The sequence below is a fragment of the Macaca fascicularis genome, chromosome 15 (genome assembly GCF_037993035.2).
Source record: "Macaca fascicularis isolate 582-1 chromosome 15, T2T-MFA8v1.1".
Lineage (NCBI taxonomy): Eukaryota > Metazoa > Chordata > Mammalia > Primates > Cercopithecidae > Macaca > Macaca fascicularis.
The window spans coordinates 64655330-64676349 of record NC_088389.1 but is presented as its reverse complement, the minus strand read 5'-3'; the positions used below and the strand labels follow the sequence as shown (position 1 = coordinate 64676349).

General features: G+C 43.0%; 2 protein-coding genes across 4 annotated transcripts in view; one reads left to right on the top strand and one right to left on the bottom strand.

Annotated features, from left to right (window-relative positions):
- The window catches only part of PHF24 (PHD finger protein 24), a 294972-nt gene that overhangs the window by 64193 nt on the left and 209759 nt on the right, over positions 1 to 21020 (top strand). The gene's annotated exons all lie outside the window — the stretch shown is intronic.
- On the bottom strand, positions 430 to 6859 carry SPATA31F1 (SPATA31 subfamily F member 1). Its single transcript, XM_005581446.5, has 4 exons — positions 6645 to 6859; positions 5976 to 6021; positions 5389 to 5449; positions 430 to 4360 (listed from the first exon to the last, which is right to left on the bottom strand). Exons 1-4 carry the CDS (start codon positions 6786 to 6788, stop codon positions 610 to 612), a joined length of 4002 nt encoding a protein of 1333 aa, XP_005581503.3. The 5' UTR covers positions 6789 to 6859; the 3' UTR covers positions 430 to 609.

The window sequence follows — 21020 nt, the reverse complement described above, 5'->3', positions numbered from 1 at the left end:
TGAAAACAAGATGCTTCTCAAAGTAATTTTTATTGTGGATTCCTCCTCACCAGCTGATTACTTCCTCTTGTGGCACTACCACACACCTCATAGCCCCATTACAATGATCAATGCTTTGTCTGTCTCCACAACCCTGACTTTGGATTCAACTAATATAAGGTCTTACTATGCATTCACTACTCTCCTAGGCCCTGGAATTATGGGACAGTGGAAAATATTCTGGTGGGATGGATGGTAAATGTTCAGAAATCAAGCATGACCTTTAGCTTCAGTGCACTCTAGATAAGGGCTTTTCTTCTTTGATGTGGAATGGTGACTCATCTGAAACGTAAGTTAAAGCTCCTTCCCTAGACAGGAAGGACTTTTTAGCCTCCCTCACACCTTCCCTTAATACAATACAGCGGAGACAAGAAGCAGACAGACAACGTATTGCTGAGAAATATAGAGTGTATTTCTGGTGGCACCCTGCCCCACCTGCACATTTATGGAAATGACAATACTGGTCCTCTGGAGGGCTGCAGCAGCTGGGGAGCCTATAAACTCTTTTTCATGGCTCTGCGTGTTCTCCTTGAGCAGACCAATGTTTCTATCTCAAATGAGGGTCAGGAGCTAGGGTGGGTACCCTGGTTTGGTGGCACAAGCCTCTCGAGGACAGTGACGAGGGCAGTGGCGGGGGTGGCCCGGGGCTGAGGCAGAGCCAGCTTGTCTGGAGTGTAGCCAGAGCTTATTGTCTAGAGACTGGGGACCATCCAAGAAGGCTGGGCCCACCAGCTTCTCAGAAGGACAAGATTGGGCCTTGGAGTACCCTGTTGGCTTCTCTGTCTTACTTCTCCCCACAGGGCTCTTGGCTGGAGCCAGGCTCTTTACAACATTTTCTTTTCTGGTTTTGGCCACTTTTGCAGCTGAGAACATGGAGTCCTCATGCCCTTTGCCTTTTGTCTTGGGGTTAATACGCTGCAGAAAAGATTTAATTTTATTTCTCAAGCTAGACTCTGGAAGGCTGGGCTTCTTTTGTGCATGGGCTGGCATCACCTGCCCATGTAAAACCTGGCCTTGCAAAGTTTGGCCCTGCAAGGGCTTACACTGAGTTGGTTGGCTCAGGAAAGGCTGACTCTGTGAAGCCCGGGGTACCACAGTCTGGGCATTCTCAGGAATTGTCGCTGATTCAAGGATGACATTTAGCTCGGTTTGATTGTCTTGTAGGTCATTGTCAGATTCTTTCTCCCCAGGGAATCGTGGAGGTAGCTGTGGGAGCTTAAGCTGAGGGTGATGCTGGGAGCTGTGTTGACAGGGATCAGCGAGATGAAAGCTACGGCTCCATCTCCAGAAGCCTCGGGGTGTCTGGTTTGGAAGCATCCCTGCTGGCCTCTGGTCTTCAGCAGGGCATCTTTCTTCTCTGGTTGAGGAGTGCCCAAACCCCTCATCCCCTTCTCTATGGTCCCTGGCTGCTTTGGTTTCCTCTGGGTCCTCTCTCTTTCCTGCTAGCATGGGGACATGGGCTGGGTCCTTGCTCTTGTCAGGGCTTTGGGGCTCAGGGCCCCAGGGTTCCTCCGTGCTGGGCTTGTTCACACTGGCCTCCACCCGAACACAAAGCATGTGGGTCTCTGTCATGTCCCCACTGGGTTGTGAGATCTTGGAGACCCAGTGGGCAGAACCATGGGGTACTGCTTTGGAACTAGATTGCTTTTGGTTCTGCTGCACTGCCTTCAAGTCATTGGCCAGCTGTTCCTTAAGGTGAACCCATTCTGGATTAGGGGCAGGAAGAGTGTCTGGTGGGATGGGCAGTTCTTGGAGCAATGCCTCCCCTTGGTGGTTTAGATTTTCAAGAGACTTCTGTGTGGATATATTCTCTGGTGCTGCAGCAGTTTGTTCCCTGGACTCCCTTGCCTTAATGGGAATTCCCCATTGTATCTCTAGGGCCTTTTTTCTCAGGTGGAAGTTTAGTTTGGTCAAGATATGTGTCTGGAGTGAGTGGGGGCTAGCAGGTTGTGTCTGGCTTTCTAGAGGCAGCGTCTCCGTTGTTCCTTTTACCGGCACTACAGACTGGAATTCTTTTGCAACGTCTGTACAAGTCTCATTGTTGCCTTGAGGGCACGGCCCAAGGCTTATACACTGTTCTTCAAATGAAACCATCTGAGTCAGAGGCTCTGCTGGGATTTCCACAGGCGCAGGCACCATCTCTGTGATGACAGATTGGCTAGTGACTGCCGGGGCCAGGGCCCTGGAGAGCGCCACATAATACAGAGCAGGGAGACCCGACAGGAAGGCCAGATACTTGTGCCGTAAAGTTGTCTCCAGTTTCTCAATGGCTTCCACGGACAAGACTCGGAGCAGCTTAGGGTGTTGAGTGACAGTACCTGGTAAGAACTGTTGCTGCTGATCAAGGGTCGTTGGCATCCAGGGCATAACTTTGTGATGTAGGTCTGGGTCACTTGCTGCCTGCAGTTCCAGGACCTGGCTTTCGGGAATGCAGGGTAAAGGAGCCACTGCCAGGACCCCAGGAATTCTGCAGTCCCTGGACCTATGTACACAGGCAGGGATCTTGCCCTGGTGGATCTGTCCACATTTGGAGTCCATGTGGTTCTGCAATATTGCCTTGGCCTGGGTTAACAAGTGTGGCATGGGGATGGACACTGGGGCCACAGTGGGTGACAGCACATCACAAGCCCCGTTGGCTTCTAGGGCTACAGGCTGGGGGATGCTCACATTGGCTAGGGCTGTGCTGCTGTAGGACACAGTCTGTTGGTTAGTGGAGGTAAGGAGCAAATGGATGGACTGCTGGATCTTCTGAGGCAGGCCCCAGCGATGGTGAATCAACTGTTTCTGGATGTGGAATTCCAGCAGCTTCCGGGCATGCTCCGGGAAGAAGAGTAGCTCCCTGGTGAGCACTGAGATGGACTTCCCTGGCTGGGAAGTTGTCATGGTCTCAGGAGACTGAGCTTTGCAACAGGGCTCATGCTGCATGAAGCACTGGGTGTGCTGAGACCTCTGGAGGGCAGCTGGCCAGCCCCACTGAAGCTGGAGTTGCCTCTGTAGCAGGTGCCACTCCAAGGCTTCACACTCGGCCAGAGTTAGAAATGGGACATTGATCTGAGCTTGTTGATGGTCAGATGGAGACACCCAATTTGGGGAAAGTGGGGAAGAGTGTGGGGCTGACTGGGGTGAAGTTTTAGGGAGCAGTTGGGGGAAGGAGAGCTTGTTGAAGAGAAAAGGATCCTTCATGGGGGGCTTGGGCACTTTTCCATTCTTGGGGAGGCCTTGAGATCCCATGAAAGTGGCAACCAGGGACTCACTGTGCAGAGAAGGGAGCCCACAGAATAGCTGGCTGTATTTCTGCTGGAGATCACTCCCTGAGTCATTATCTTGTCCCCCAGACAGTGAATGGGGGCTACTTAGAGCTTTAAAGGCTGGAGAGGGCAAGGCTAGAGCCATAGGGTTTGGGCTTTGCTGACAGTGGTGTCTTTGTTCTGGGTTCATAGTGGACCATTCAGAAACCCAGAAGGTCTGGATGGGCTGGCCAGCCCCACATGAACACCAGGTCTGGAGGGAAATGGTCTCAAATCCACGAAGAGAGACCTGAGAAATATTATTCAGGTTGAAAGAAACTGGCTGGTCATTTCCAGATTGGTAATACAATGGTGGATTTGGCATTAGCTGCCTCAGGGACTCCTCCACTCGTCTGGGGAGCCCCCACCTCTGGAAATGCACCCATTTTTTAACATGTACCTCAAGAAGCCTCAGCACTTCAGGACTGAGAAATGGCAGGTGGGCAGGGAGGACCATATGCAAGGCCATCGGATGCGTCGGGTTCAGGGTTTCTGGGTTCGGAGACAGCAAGGAGTCCTGGGAATTCAAGTGATGCTGGCCTTGGTTTCCCTGGACAAGGCTGGGGTTGCTTTGCATCATCTCCTGGTTCAGTGGAGCCCTTGGCTCCTCAAATCTTAAAGAAGCCATCGTGTTTGGGCCTCGGAGCACATCTGGCACTTGAAATTCCTGCCCTAGCTGGAGGTGATCAGCCCAGTAATCTTGTATGCCATCTGCATACGTTGACTGGGCAGCTGACTGGGTTAAAGATTTTTGATCCGTTAATTGTGACAGTGTTGGAGTTACAGATGCCAGTGAAAGCTCTCTGGTGTGCCAGGAACGAAACTCCAGACACTCATCCAAAGACATACTAGACATAGACAGCATCTCTAGGCAAGAGGAGCCCTGCAATGGCCCTGATAAAGTCAGGGAGATCTGGTTGTTCTCACCCGCCAGCAATTGCTGAATCTCGAGAGCCACAGAATTGCAGATTTGGCAGCAGGGATCTGCACACAGGATTCGCCGCACACTTCCCTCCGGAGGAAGCCAGCCCTGGCTGGGAAGGGAAACAGCAAAATTAACAATGGAGTGACATCTGCCTTCTTGGAAGAGTGTGGGCTAGAGTTGGCACTCTCCTTTCCCAGTCCTGAAAATCCTGGGGCCTATACCATCTTCTTGTCTACCTCTCTACTTTCCTTTCTAAGAAAATGCCATTTGGCAAGCTGTGGTGGGCTGGGCTGATGGTCTGGAGCTTGTTGGGCAAGCCTTCAGACAACCCATGGGAGGGCATGGCCCTCAGAGAGGGCTGGGAGCTGGAGTCATTTCTCTGTTGACCTTGTTGAAAAGCTGAACTAGGAGAATGGAGCCAGGCGGTTAGCTGATGGGGCATCACCAGGAACATCACCAGTTAGAACCCAGACCAGTCTCATTTGAGGCTAAGAAATCCAAAGCCTGTATTCAGTACTTCCAAGCTGTGGGAAATGAGGTCCTTGTGGGACTTCTGCATTCTGGGGTATTTGGTACCCCTAATGTTATACCCAGCATCTCTCAGGAACCAGTCCTGTTCTCTGGAGCTCTTAAGGAGAGGATAAAATAATAGATTCCTGTCTAAGGAGTGTCCCAAGTACTGGCCTCACTAAAGACAGAACCAGAGCAGGTCATGTCAGCAGAGTCTAGCCAGTGTCAGGTATTTTCCCTTGAAAGGGTATAGCTTTATTCCCTTGAAAGAGTATAAAGAGAATAAGGCAAGGATGACTTCCTTTTTCAAAACCCATTCTCTTAGCTGGGTAACTTATCTCATGGCTGAGTGCACCTCATGTAATATGTTTTATGAATTATGCACTAGTAAAATCCTGAATTGTAGAACTGCTGTTACCCTAGCACAGAGCTGAACTGGGCAGCTCATCCCTCCTGAGACGTGATCCACACTCTTTCCTGGCAACCCTCTCAACCAGTGTCCCTGCTTCCACTGTGTATGTCTCCCTCCCAGCCATTATCCTTCTCCTTAGTCCTGCCCCAGGCCAAATCAAGAAATCATCATAGGCCAGGCTGGTTGTTGATAGAGTGCAAAGAGCAATAGATCACCTTTTAATGATGGAGAGCAGCTTCTGTGGCTTCTCAGCTTCTTCCTGGGAACGTCTCCTAACTGAGGAACGAGGAGACAGTGTTACATGGCATGGGATAATTTCATAGGCATCCTATAGGAAGCTGAATAGTAAGGCCTTTGACTCTCACCAAGAAAAGACTACCATCCTGAAAAGTCAGTACTCTAAGGCATGTCTGAGTACAGCATCACTATAACACAATGTCCCATATCTAATTTCATTTGATTTTTACAACCACAATGTGAATGAGGCAGGATTGTCAGTGTTTTGCTCATTTTGTGGATAAGAATGAGAGATGAAATGACTTCCACAGGGTCATAAAACTAGTAAGTTATACAATTAAGAACATCTGCTCTACTTTCTTAATTCTTCATTTCCAGGGCATTGAGGTACAGGATTTTGGAACATTCTCGAGTTATGATTTCCCACCCATGGAAGTTTCAGTCTGGGGAATTGGAGTCTTCAGTGGCAGAGCACCTGGCTCTTGGCTCCAGGGATCATAAAGGGACAGGATTGATGGGAAACACCCACAGTGGAAGGGAGTCAGAGGAGAGATTGGAACTTTACCTGTTGATGCTGCACCTCTAGCTCTTTGCCTGACTTTTTGGTGACACTTAAAAGACAAAAACATTAGAATGTGAAGCTGGGACACCATTTTCTTTCTCATGTCCAAAATGAGACAAAACTTACATACATTTTCCACTCCCTTTCAATATATCTATCTATTTTATATACTCTCCTGGATTTCCTTTGCCTATTCCACCTTTTTACCCCATTTTCCTTCTCTGCTTATTTCTGATTCACTTGGAGGCTTTTCCAATTTCTCTATCTCCCATCTGATTCCCAGAGAAGTACTGCTGGATGCTGAGGATGACACAGGAGGAAAAGCAGAATAGAAGAAAGGGTAAATGGTTCTAACAATAAAAGAACTTCTGCTTATGAAGCCTGCCAACCAGAAAAATTCCCCGTATTCAGAGATCTTCTGAGATCCAGCAAAATAGACTCCATATTATCTAGTTCTCAACCCAAGCCAAATACAGAGGTTCTTGGCTTTTCAATCAGAGTATGTTGCGGGAAGGGCCTGGTAAGGAATTATAGTCTCTGAGAAGAAAAGTATTACACAAAGGTAACTGAAAGTACGCTATAAAAATTGTGGGGTGGGGATTGTAAGGGGGGATGCTAAGAACTTATAAGCTTCTTATCTGAGGCTTAATTCAGTTGGGATCATAGCCCTACCCGGCAGCAGCTCCTTTTAGGTTCCGAACTCAATTCATGGTGGCTCCTTTTCACTTGCCAGATGATTAGAATAATGATGAAGATGGAGCCATAGGTGTATAAGGGATATCCAACATCCCACAGAACAAAAGTAGGACTCAACATGGTCTAAACCTCATTAGCATGAGATCAGCCATCCCTATATCTGGGCATTCAGAGTTCTGGTGCCTAATGACTCCCAGTGCTAGGCCTTGTCATGTCCACCTCACAGAGGATGGAACTAGGACTGCATCACAAAGCCCTCCTGTTTCATAAGGCACATGTAGTAGGGAAGCTCATGTGGTGATTCAGTCTGTAGATGAGGGTGTTTTGAGCCTAGCACCGAAGGTGCCACAAGCAGTGTCTATTTCCTAGTCCGTCTTCACTCTCTACTCCCTATACCAGCCTGATGGCTCAGCTCTCTCCTTCACAACTGTATGGTCACCTATCCTCAGAGAACTGAGTGCTTTGGCACAGGGGGTACCTTATGAGAAGGGGTGGTTAGGCCAGAGGAACCTCCACTAACTCTCCCACTTGTTTTGGAAATATACCTGAGAAAACACATGAATTTAGGGAGGGTGGAGTCTGGTTATGGCTTGGAAATGAAGATCTTTGATGTTTCAGGCAATGGGTGATTAGTAACAGAGGAGCAGGAAGGGGACCATGGCTGATGTGGTAGGGTAGTAGGGAGAGGCCAAAGTGGTCGTATGTATCTGGTCTGTGTGGTCTGAAGCTTGCAGATGACTGAATTGTAGAACTGCTGTTACCCTAGCACATTGGGAGAGATTGTAAATGCTATCTTCCATGGAGGCACGTTCATGCTGAGGGAGATGAACGCTGGCAGAGATGGGTTAGCGGCCACTTCTGACTGTGGGTCACAAGTGACTAGTTGCTGTTCACGGTTGGATGTATGCCGTTTGCCTGAGGAGGTCTTTTTCGTTGTTGTTTATTTTTCTCAAATCTGGATTTCATAAATTTTTAGGCAGGGCATGTGTTTTCCAATTCCGCTTCAGGGCCCATTACTTTCATAGCCAGACTATTGATTTACCTGCTTAGCTTTTGTAGATATTGTGATATGCCTCCAATACCTCAGTATTCCCAGTATTCCTGAATTTCCTTGAGCGAGTCTTGCTCTGGTAATGGTGGTCTCAGGCCAAGAAACCTTTGGTCTCGAAATCTCTGAAGAGGCTATTTGGTCCTTCCTCAGTATTCAGCCCACCCAGCAGATGTGGTAAGCACCCAATATGTGCTTAGCCCTAAGCTGGGGAGTGTTGAGAATACAAAGACATTTGAGCTTGGCTTTCTGCTCTCAAGATACTTAAAAATGTAGTTCAAAGACAAGACTAATTCATACAAAGCAAGAGCCAACAATCAGTACAAGTAGACTTTTATACTCATTTATAAGGCTCGGGCCACAAACATTCCATTTCAGAAAAGAGAAATCATAGTGAGGATCATGGCCATCAGAGAGGGCTCCTGGGTAGTTGAAGTTAAGTTTAACATTGCAGGCTGTGGGTAAAAAGACTCTTCCTGGTGGGAGAAAAACTTACCGGCTCATGCTGAAACTAGGGAATGGGCCATAGAATTCATTTGGCAATAAGAAATGCAGTGTATCTCTAGCAGAACGCAGAAGGGTGGACTGGAGAGCAATTGTGGGAAAGATTGGAGGATCAGGGATAGAGGCCTCTTGATGGAGGGAGGGCCTTTGTATCTATTTTATTTCAATCCCTAAGACTTTTTTTTTTTTTTAAAGTAAGCATACTTATACATGGCACAAAATTTAAAAGGCAGAAGAGGTGTACAGCTGTGTCTTTCTCATCCTTATCTCCTCCTATTTTTCTTCATCATGTGTCTCTCTTTTAAAAAATGTTTTTATTTTTATGGGTACATAGTAAGTGTATATATTTATGGGGTACATGAGATATTTTGATACAGGCATACAATGCATAATAATCACATCAGAGTAAATGGGGTAGCCCTCACCTCAAGCATTTAACGTTTCTTGTGTTACAAACATTCCAATTACACTTATAGTTATTTGAAAATGTATAATAATTATTGTTGACTGTAACCACCCTGTTGTGCTATCAAATACTAGGTCCTATTTATTCTATCTAACTTTTTTTGTGTACATTAACCATTTGCATACATTTTTGTATATATTAACCATTTGCCCTTCTCCCACCCAAACCCCCAAACCCCACCCCACTACCTTTCCCGGCCTCTGGTAACCATCATTCTATTCTCTATCTCCATGAGTTCACTTGTTTTAATTTTTAGCGCCCACAAATGAATGAGAACATGCCAAATTATTTTGCCATGCCTGGCTTATTTCACTTAACATAATGTTCTTCAGTTCCATCCATGTTGTTGCAAATGACAGGATCTCAGTCTTTTTTTATGGCTGAATAGCACTGCATTGTGTATGTGTACCACATTTTCTTTATCCATTCATCTGTTGATGAACATTTAGTTTGCTTCCAAATCTTGGCTATTGTGTAAACATAGGAGTGCAGATATCTCTTCAACATACTGATTTCCTTTCTTTTGGTTATATGCCTAGCAGTGTATTGCTGGATCATATAGTAGTTGTATTTTTAGTTTTGTTTTTCTTTTTTTAAGACAGGTTTTTGCTTTGTTACCCAGGCTGGAGTGCAGTGGTGTGATCATGGCTCACTGGAGACTCAGCCTCCTCAACTCAAGCAATCCTCCTGCCTCAGCCTCCCAGGTAGCTGGGACCACAGAAATGCACCACCATAGTCAGCTAATTTTTGGATTTTTTTTTTTTTTTTTTTTTTTTTTGTAGAGATGAGGTCTCACTTTATTGCCTGGGTTGGTCTTGAACTCTTAGGCTCAGGTGATCCTCCCACCTCAGCTTCCTAAAGTGTTGGGATTACAGGCATGAGCCTATTTTTAGTTTTTTTTTTTGGGGGGGAACCTCCATACTGTTCTCCATAGTAGCTGTACTAATTTACATTCCCACCAACAGTGTACAAGGGTTCTCTTTTTTTCCACATCCTTGCCAGCATTCATTATTGCCTGCCTTTTGGATAAAAATCATTTTAACTAGGGTGAGATGATATCTCAGTGTAGTTTTGATTTGCATTTCTCTGATGATCACTGACGTTGAGCACCTTTTCATAGACCTGTTTGCAATTTGCATGTCTTCTGTTGAGAAATATCTTTTCAGATCTTTTGCCCATTTTTCAATAGGATTATTAGATTTTTTTTCCTAATGAGTTGTTTGAGCTCCTTATATGTTCTAGTTATTAATTCCTTGTCCAGATGAATAGTTTGTAAGTTCCAGATGAATAGTTTGTAAGTATATTTTCTCCCATTCTGGGGTTGTCTCTTCACTTTGTTGATTTCCTTTGCTGTGCAGAAGGTTTTTAACTTGACATGATCCCATTTGTCCATTTTTGCTGCTTTGGCTGTCTGTGCTTACGGGGTATTACTCCACAAAGAAATCTTTGCCCCCCAAACTAATTTCCTGGAGAGTTTCCTCAATACTCATGTATCTTTCAGAATTAATTTAGCCTGGGAAGCATAAATAAATTGATATATTTTCTTCATAAATAGAAACATGCTAGATACTGTTTTCCCTTTTCTTGTTTTACTATTAATTATTATGAATATATCTCCTGTATATAATTTTCTTTAATGTTTGTACAGTCTTCTTTGGTAAAACTATAACATAACTTATTTTCAATCCTATATCCATGGATATTTCTTTAAAGTTTTTTTGTTCTGCCAAATAACACTGACATGAACCTCATGTGTATAAGTTCTTGTACACTGGTGTGAGTATATAACTAGGAGAAATTCCTAAGAGTTGAATCAATGGGTCAAAGGGTGTGTATATTTTAAATGTTGATATTGCATACTTGCCTATCAATTGTATGAATTGGCAATCTCACCAAAACTCTGTAAGGGTGCCTGTCTTCCTATGCTTGTTGACTCAATATTATCAAATTTTTTATCTTTGTCGATATGAGAAGTGAAAAATTGTATTTTATATATTTATAAATTTGTTTGAAGCTACAATAATCACCTTTTTGTTTCTTTTCTGTGAAATATCTTTTCCTATTCTTAGCTCACAGATTATTGGGCAAAAATCACTTGTGGATGTATAAGTGTTTTTTAATATTAAGAAATTAACTATATATGTATCAGAAATACTTTTTCTCAGTTTGTCATTTGATATTTATGATGAATTTTTGCCACACATAAATTTTTGGATTTTATGTAGTTGAATTTATTAGTCTTTTATTTTATGGTTTCTGTGGGTCTTTTTTTTTTTTTTTTTTTGAGTCAGAGTCTCACTCTGTTGCTACGCTGGATTTCAGTGGTGCCATTATGGCTCATTGCAACCTTGATCTCTTGGGCTCAAGCGATCTTCCCATCTCAGCCTCTCTAGTAGCTGGGATCACAGGCACGTGCCACCATACCTGGCTAATTTTTATTTTGTAGAGATGGGGGTCTTCTGTGTTACCCAGGATAGTTTTTAGCCCCTAGTCTCAAGCTATCCTCCTGCCTCAGCCGTCCAAAGTGCTGCTATTACAGGCATGTACTACTGTGCCCGACCATGGCTTCTGTGTTTTAAGTCACACTAAGAAAGGTTTATCCCTTCCTGAAGTTATAAAAAAGTTCTAATTCTTCAGGTACTCATGGTTTCATTATTTTTGATAAATGAATGAAGTTAGAATCTGTGTTAGTTAAGAATTACATTGAAGTACATCTAACAGAGATTTAACTACAAAGCAGGGTTTCTCGGGCTTCTGGATTCCTGAGAAAGGAAAGTTGGAAGTAGCATTACTTTCACTCTTACAACAAAAGAAATCACACATACAAGAAGAAAAGAAATCACAAGACACTCTGCAAATTCACAACTGTTCTTGAATTTGTCAGCAAGATGAAGTTCTAGGTCAACCCAATTAACCTTAATCTAAGGACAGACATCTTGACGGAGATGTGGCACATGTGCACTTGCTTATTTGGAGCCGACTCCCCCACTCCCCTCCCATCGAGCTTGTAAGAATCCAGATAAAAGTTTTAATGAATTGCTAAAGGCCAACTGTAGCCCAGCATGAGAATACAGAAATGCTGGGACTTACAAGTACAGGGAGAATTCACACTCGCAGGGTCCTTTCCACGAACCTTGCTGTGTATTCACAAGAAAGACTGGGGTAGTGTGAGAGTCCTGAAAAAATATACCTCGTGGTACAGGCCTGGGGAAAAGAAAGAGCAGCTGCTGAGGGGAAAGGCACCAAGCCCTTCCCAGATTCTTCCTTATGGAAACAAAAGGGCAGTAAGTCCTGTCGTTAGGCCATAAATCACGTATAGATGAAGACCCATTGCAGCTGGAAAAAGGGTCTGTAGGCCCCAGACCATCAGAAGTATTCCAGCTGGGGGTGGCATAGGATCAGGGAGAAGGCCCTGCCCTGAGACTCAGGGGCACAGTGCCTGTCTAAAACTGAAGCTGAATCAGAAAAACAGGATCTCCCCACCCTGACCAACCAGGCTAATAAGCATTAAGTAACAACTGCAGTCTACTGCTGAAATAGCATCAAGAGCATGGAGGATGACACTGAGCAAACCTCTGGCAAACCAGCCTCAACCATAAACACAAAGTAATATTAGAGAAACCTGGAGCCTGTTATGCACTGACAGTAACATAGCAAGAACAAAAACCAAACACAGCTCAGCTCCCTACTAGACTCACATACTAAAGTCCTAGCAGAAGGAAAGGGGTGATGATTTTCAGGTATAAAAACGATTTAACTCAGTCTTTACTCCCTTACAATAGATGTCCAGCTTTCTCTCTCTTTCTTTCTTTCTTTCTCTCTCTCTCTGTCTCTTTCTTTCTTTCTTTCTCTCTCTTTCTTTCTTTCTTTCTTTCTTTCTTTTCCTTCCTGCCTTCCTTTCTTTCTTTCCTTCCTTCCTTCCTTCCTTCCTTCCTTCCTTCCTTCCTTCCTTCCTTCCTTCCTTTCTTTCTTTCTTTCTTTCTTTCTTTCTTTCTTTCTTTCTTTCTTTCTTTCTTTCTTTCTTTCTTTCTTTCTTTCTTTCTCTCTTTCTCTCTTTCTCTCTTTCTCTTTCTTTCTTTCTTTTTCTTTCTTTCTTTCTTTCTTTCTTTCTGTCTCTCTCTCTCTCTCTTTCTTCCTTTCTTTCTTTCTTTCTGTCTCTCTCTCTTTCTTTCTTTCTTTCTTTCTTTCTTTCTTTCTTTCTTTCTTTCTTTCTTTCTTTCTTTCTTTCTTTCTTTCTTTCTTTCTTTCTTTCTTTTCTTTCTTTCTTTCTTTTTGAGATGGAGTCTCACTTGGTTGCCAGGGCTGAAGTGCAATGGTGTGATCTCAGCTCACTGCAACCTCCACCTCCTGGGTTCAAGCAATTCTCCTGCCTCAGCCTCCCAAGTAGCTGGGATTACAGGTGCCTGCCACCATGCCCAGCTAATTTTTTTGTATTTTTAGTAGAGATGGGATTTCACCACATTGGCCAGGCTGGTCTCGAACTCCTGACCTCGTGATTCACCCGCCTCGGCCTCCCAAAGTGCCAGAATTACAAGCATGAGCCACCACGCCCTGCCCAGATGTCCAGTTTTCAACAAAATATTAGTACAAGGCATATGAAGAAGTAAGAGAAAATCACCACACTATAAAGCGACAAAGCAGGCTAGGCGCTGTGGCTCACGCCTGAAATCCCAGCACCTTGGGAGGCCTTGGCCAGTGGATAATGAGGTCAGGAGTTCAAGACCAGCCTGACCAAGATGGTGAAACCCCGTCTCTACTAAAAATACAAAAATTAGCTGGGCGCAGTGGCAGATGCCTGTAATCCCAGCTACTCAGGAGACTGAGACAGGAGAATCCCTTGAACCCGGGGGCAGAGGTTGCAGTGAGCTGAGATTGTGCCACTGCAGTCCAGCCTGGGTGATGGAGTAAGAGACTCCCTCTCAAAAAAAAAAAAAAAAAAAGAGATAAAGCAATTAATATAACCAGACTTAGATATATGATACATATATTGGAATTATCAGAAAGAGAAACTTAAGGAACTATATTTAATATGTTAAAGGATCTGGTGGAAATGGTAGACAGCCTTCCTGATCAGATAGGTAATTTCATCAGAGAGATGGCAACTCTAAGAAAGAATAAAATGGAAATTCTGGAAGTAGGAAACATGGTTACATAGATAAAGGTTGCTTTTGTCAGGCTCACCAGTAGTAGTTTTTTTCCTCCACGGTAGAGGAAAAATTAAGTGAACCTGAAGATAATTCCATAGAAATTATCCAACATGAAACAGAAAGAAAAAAGTGAAAAAAGCAAAACAATACCAGAACAGAGCATTCAAGAGCTGTTGCACAATATTAAACAATCACACGTATATGCAATTGACATCCCAGGAGAAAAGAAAGATGATGGAACAGAAGAAATATTTGAAGAAGTAATGGCCAAGGGTTTTTCAAAAAAAAAAAAAAAGAAAAACAACTTTTTTTTGAGACAGGGTCTCATTCTCACCCAGACTGGAGTGCAGTGGCACGATGATGGTTCACTGTAGCCTCGACCTCTCAGCCTCAAGAGACCCTCCCATCTTAGCATTCTGAGTAGCTGGGACTATAGGCACGCACCATCTCACCCAGTTAATTTTTTATTTTTTGTAGAGATAGGGGTTTCCCTATGTTGCCCAGGCTGGTCTTGAATTCCTGGGCTCAAGTGATCCTCCCACCTTGGCCTCCCAAAGTTGGGATTACAGTCATAAGCCACCATGCCTGTCTGAAATTTTCAAAATTAATGATAAATACCAAGCTGAAAATCCAAGAAGCTTAGAGAATACTAACCAGGATGAACATTGAAGAACAGACCTAGACATATGTTATTTGAACTGCTGAGAAAGGAAGACAAAGATGCTAAAGGTGGTGTGAGAAAAAAGGAAACATTATATAAAGAGTAACAAAGATAAGAATTACAGTAGACTTCTGATCAAATCTGTATAAGTTAGAAGACAGTGGAGTGGCCTCTTTAATGCACTGGAAGAAAAATGTGTCAGCATGGAATTCTGTACCACGCAAATGATATATTTCAAAAATGAGAGAGAAATAAATATGTTTTTCAGACCGCTAGGGTTTCTCTTCTTCATAAAACTCTTCTTCAAAAAGTTGGCTGCCAATCATTGATCCTAGCTAACTGAACCTGTATTTTTTTTTTTTTTTGAGACGGAGTCTCCTTCTGTTGCCCAGGCTGGAGTGCAGTGGCGCGATCTTGGCTCACTACAAGCTCCACCTCCTGGGTTCACGCCATTCTCCTGCCTCAGCCTCCAGAGTAGCTGGGACTACAGGCGCCCGCCACCACGCCCGGCTAATTTTGTTTTTGTGTTTTTAGTAGAGACGGGGTTTCATCTTGTTAGCCAGGATGGTCTCAATCTCCTGACCTCGTGATCTGTCCACCTCTGCCTCCCAAAGTGTTGGGATTACAGGCATGAGTTACCGTGCCCTGTATTTTAAAAATTAAGGTAAAATTTACATGTCATAAATTCACCATTTAACTATTTTAAAGTGTGTAATTCAGTAGGTTTTAGTACATTCACAACATTGTGCAATCATCACCACTAATTCTAGAACATTTTCATCACTCTCAAAGAGAAACCCTGTACCTATTAGGCATTCAACTACTATTCTACCCTCCCCATAGTCCCTAGCAACCATGATTCTGCTTTGTGTCTCTATGGAATTTCCTATTCTGAACATTTCATGTAAATGGAATCATAGAATATGTGACCTTTTGCACCTGACTTCTTTCACTTAACACAACGTTTTTAAGGTTCACCCGTGTTATGGAACCTATTACTACTTTATTTCTTTTTATGGCTGAAGAATAATCAATTATATGGACATACCACATTTTGTTTCTCCATTCATCATTTGATTGACATTTGGGTTATTTCCAGTTTTTGGCTACTATGAATAATGCTGCTATGAACATTTGTATACAAGGTTTTGTTCCTGTTTTCAGTTCTCTTGGGTATATACATAGGAGTAGAATTGCTGGATCATGTGGTAATTCTATGTTTAACTTTTTGAGGACCCATCAAACTGTTTTCAATAGTAACTGCACCATTTTACATTTTCACCAACAATGTATGATGAACCCTAATTTTTAGTTAGAGCTGCAGAACCCTGAGTACACTGCAATTCCCAGTTCCTCAGGATGAATTGTGATTTCTAAAAGCCAATTGAGGCATATTATATTTTCCAAAAATGGCCACGATATTTATAGTCCGACATGCTTTTACTGTAATTTGTCACTTCATCATCATGAGATGGTCTGTTTCCTCTCCTCTTGACACTGAACAGATCTTTGTGACTCATTTAACAAATAGAAGATAGTGTAAGCGTTGCTGTGTCATAAAAGGCAATATGACTTTTGTCTAGCTTTTTTTTTTTCCCTCAGGACATGTGCCCTTGAATCCCTGAGTATCCATGCAGGAAGTCCAGAAGATTATGCAGAGAGACTACATAGAAATATAGTGAGATGTTCAAGGACCCCCAGTTGTTACAGCCTCAGCTATTTATCTTCTCAACCCAGGCATCAGATATGTGAATGAGTGAGTCTTCAGATGGTCCAGCACCAGCATATGACCACCACTGTGGCCAGATCCCAAACAAGACTGCCTAGCTGATCCCAGTCAGTCCCACAAACAATGAGAGATAATAATATCGTAATTGTTTTTTAAGCCACTCACTTGGGGGTGATTTATTAATCAACAATTGATATCAAAGCAATTGGTCCCCTTTGTCAGATTCCCAATTTTTAGACTTCTTTTTTTTCAATTGAGAGAAAGTCTCACTCTGTTGCCCAGGCTGGAGTGCAGTGGCGTAATCTCAGCTCCCTGTAATCTCTGCCTCCCGAGTTGAAGCAATTCTCCTGCCTCAACCTCGCGAGTAGGCACATGCCACCACACTCGGTTAATTTTTTGTATTTTTAGTAGAGATGGGGTTTCACTGTGTTAGCCAGGATGGTCTTGATCTCCTGACCTCATGATCCGCCAGCTTCGGCCTCCCAAAGTGCTGGGATTACAGGCGTGAGCCACCACACCCTGCCTAGACTTCTTTACATATAAGGATGGACATGGGACCCAGTTCTGACTAAGAATATACAGGGAAATTTTCTGGGAGGACTTCTGGAGAGGAGTTTCTTTCTAATATAAGAGATGGGATATAGGAGAACTTGCTTACAGCTCCCCAGCTTATGCTCCCTTGCTTCCTGACCTTGAATGGGAAGTATGGACGTCATGCTTATACCTAGATCAGCCATTTATGGTCCTGAGGTGATAGGCCAGAGGTTAAAACATCAGTATCTGAGGATGACGGAGAACAATGGACAGTGTTAGGATGTTCGATGACATTAATCTCTAAAGGAATCCTGGAACCTCCTGAGTTTGAGTACTATTCCTGAGCCAGAACACTTCTATTTCCTGTACCTACTTTTCATTTTCATGTACCATGATTCTGGGTTATAGCTGTTTCCTACTTTCATTCAAGGTGCAGTTTTCTATTTTTCTTGTTGTTTTGAGGTGATTTTCTAGAGAAGGAGTAAGAAACCTATTTATTCGTTATCTTGAAACTGATCAACTTTATTCATAGTAAGAAAGTTCAAGTTAAAACAAAATAAGACCTCATTTTCATTTCAGGTTGACAAAAATAATGTTTGATTATACAATATGTTAGGAGAGGTATGGAAAAGAGATACTCATATAATGCTGATTAGAACATAAAGTGGAACAAACGTTTGGAGTGCCATTTTATAGAAATGTGAAATGCACATAGCTTTTGATCCCGCAGTTCCCCTTCTGGGAATTTATCTAATAGATAAACTCATATATTTGCACAAAGACATATGAAAGGGTATTCACTGCATCATTATTTAGAATAGCAAAGCAGTGGAAACAACTTAAACATGAGGATCGTTAAATAAATTATTATATATCCATACAATGGAATATTATGCTACCATTAAAAAGGATGAGGTAGATACATATGGTCTCGTATGTAAGCGAAACAAGCATATATAGTGTCCTGTCTCTCTTTCTCACTCTCTTTTTTTTTTTTTTGGTGATGGAGTTCCACTCTTGTTGCCCAGACTGGAGTGCAATGGTGTGATCTCAGCTCACTGCAACTTTTGCCTCCCAGGTTCAAACAATTCTCCTGCTTCAGCCTCCCGAGTAGCTGGAATTACGGATTTGTGCCACCATGCCCGGTTAATTTTTGTATTATTAGTAGAGACGGGGTTTCACCATGTTGGCCAGGCTGGTCTTGAACACCTGACCTTAGGTGATCCACCTGCCTTGGCTTCCCAAAGTGTTGGCATTACAGGCATAAGCCACTGTACCTGGCCTGTGTCCTCTCATTTTTGTAAAAAAAGTTTAGAAACACACACACACACACACACACACACACACACACACACACACACACATATAAAATTAAGGGCTATCTTAAAGGCTGGCTACTAGACAGGCAGATGAGTTTTCTATTTTCCACCTCTAACAGATTGTTACAAGGCAGTATTTCTTTTCTTTTCTTTCTTTCTTTTTCTTCTTCTTCTTCTTTTTTTTTTTTTGAGACGGAGTTTCACTCTTGTTGCCCAGGCTGGAGTGCAATGGTATGATCTTGGCTCACCGCAACCTCCGCCTCCCGGGTTCAAGTGATTGTCCTGCCTCAGCCTCCAGAGTTGCTGGGATTATAGGCATGTGCCACTATGCCTGGCTAATTTTGTATTTTTAGTAGAGATGGGGCTTCTCCATGTTGGTCAGTCTAGCCTTGAACTCCTGACCTCAGGTGGTCCACCTGCCTCGGCCTCCCAAAGTACTGGGATTACAGGCGTGAGCCACCTCATCCGGCCTGGCAGTATTTATTGCCTGTCCAGTGATGTTCTACATGGCCAAGTGACGGCTGGGCTGACTGTTTAATGTACCACCTTCTATTTGCTTTCCATCCTTTCCTGTCTCATGTCCCTTTTCCTTGACTGTCGCTATGAAGAATTAGTACTTAAGCTTTACCTGGGCTCTGTTTTCTAGGCAGCTGGAACTAAGACAAACAGTGTGGCTTAAGTATTTCATCACACTAGTTTTAAATGGGGGGGAGGGGACAGAACAGGAAGTGCTCTCGAGATACGCAATTCTCAGTGTGTTCCCTATCAATGTACTTGTTGAGGAAACTCTTGAAAGTACTGAGAGAATGGAAGTCATAGTATAAAAGATCTGCCAGTGAGCACTGAACCTTTGGAGATTCCCTTTCCATTTAATTTGTTTCTCTTCAAAATCACAATTGAAATGCCCAAGAGAATATAAAAATAGAACATCTGTATCTGTATTAGAAGGACACTTATATTTTGTGAAATATCAGCAAGATATAGTGCAAATATGCCCAGACTGAAGGGAATATTAATCAGCTTTTAATTTCAGGAATGTAGAAGAAAAATTCACTTGGAAAATAAGTAGATTAAAGTCTCCCAAGGAGGTCCCCTCACAGACTCAAGTTCAGAGGAGCAGAGCTGGGAGTGAGAGTGGGCTGTGGGATAGTATGGGGAGGGGACCAATGACCTTGGAAACTGACCATGGCCCAGTCTTGGAGCAGCTCTCTGCTTGCTCACTCTCAGCATTTCCTCAGAGTAGATACCTCTGGGCACTACTACAGTACCATTGCTGCAGGCCCCCAACAAAGAACTGTGCCTCAGTTAACGTACGACCGTCACACCATCACAGAGAAAAACAACTGCCACCTACCTCACCAAATGCGGTATGCCTACTCTTTTTTAAAATTTTTATTTATTTATTTATTTATTTATTTATTTATTTATTTATTTTTATAGAGACAGGGTCTCCCTGTGTTGCCCAGGCTGGTCTCAAACTCCTGGGCTCAAGATATCCTCCTGCCTTGGCCTCCCAAAATGCTGGGATGACAGGTGTGAGCCACCATGCCTTGCTTCTTTTGTTTTTTTTTTTAAACAGAGTGAAAAATTATGCACTTTATTTATACAACTTTGCATTAAACACTTGCATTTTAAAATAGTCACACTTTAACATGACAATTACCTATAATAAAGTCATGCTTCATGAAAATGTAGTATAGTTCAGGTATTGAACTGCCTGTTTTTGTAAATAAAGTTTTATCGGAACACAGTCATGCCCATTTATTGATGTATTGTCTGTGGCTGCTTTCTCACTACAATGGCAGAGTCGGGTATTTGGAACAGATGCCTGCCATTCTAAAATATTTACTATCTCACAATGTGACTTGCAACAACACTGTAGTTAAAAGCAGCCTGTGATAAATAGTTTCTGTAACAGTATATTCTCTCACTTGTACATTTTCCCCAAGCCCTAGTACAAGCATGCGCTATAGGCTCAAAGACCTTTCATCTCTAGATATAAATGCTGTATAAAGGCTTTTCCTTTATAAAAAATCATGTCTTTTAGAAACATTTTAATCCTATCCTACCTGATCCATGGTGTTACAATTTGACAAAGTAGTAAACTCTATAACACCTTTAGGTGAGGACCAGTTTTCCACTGAAGGGGGACACAATTTAATACAGAATGAGAAAAATTGGACTTCAAACACAGAAAGGGTTAACCCCTCTAGAGAGCCTTCTTCCATTTCAGGGGATTATTTACAACCATAGTAAACCCTTAAGTTCATATTCACTTCTCCAGATAACTGCAGAAAGGACTATTTTAGGCTATTTATTTCTAATTCACCTACATCTATCTCTTGGAAATATGAGGACCAATAATTGTTTTAACTACATGGGATTTGGGGAAGAACTCATGATATTAGCCATCATTATAATTTCAGGGAGCATGCCTCTAGTATCCTAGGAGTATCGCTTTTATATTTACAGCTCTTCTTGAGTTTGTGCAAAAAATTTACATTACCATGTGGGTCCTGTATAGGTGTCTAATAACCAGTACCATCTTCTCCTTTTGGAGATGGTTGGTCCCTTTCCCACCCTTTCCCTATGTCTTAGTCTGTTTTTGCTGTTGTAACAGAATACTTGAGACTGGATAATTTATAATGAACAGAGATTTATTCAGTTCACAGTTCTGGAGGTTGGGAAGCCCAAGCACATGACACTGGGATCTGGTGAGTCGTCCCATGGTGGAAGGCAGAAGGCAGAAGTGAGTGCATGAGACAAAAGGAGGCACTAGGGGCTGAAATCACTTTATAACAATTTACTCTCATGATAACTAACCTGCTCCTGTGATAATGGCATTAATCTTTTCATGAGGGCTCTGCTCTCATGACCTAATTACCTTTTATTAGGCCTCATCTCTTAATACCTTTGCACTGCAGATCAGGTTTCCAACACATGA

Excerpts from the sequence above, each read along its gene's own strand:
- SPATA31F1 (XM_005581446.5), bottom strand. The coding sequence starts at position 6,788 with ATGTTGAGTCCTACTTTTGTTCTGTGGGATGTTGGATATCCCTTATAC. Across the intron at positions 6,022-6,644 it reads CTAAAAGGAGCTGCTGCCGG|TGTCACCAAAAAGTCAGGCA; the intron begins GTAGGGCTATGA and ends TTGTCTTTTAAG. Across the intron at positions 4,361-5,388 it reads CTGCTCTCCATCATTAAAAG|CCAGGGCTGGCTTCCTCCGG; the intron begins GTGATCTATTGC and ends TTCCCTTCCCAG.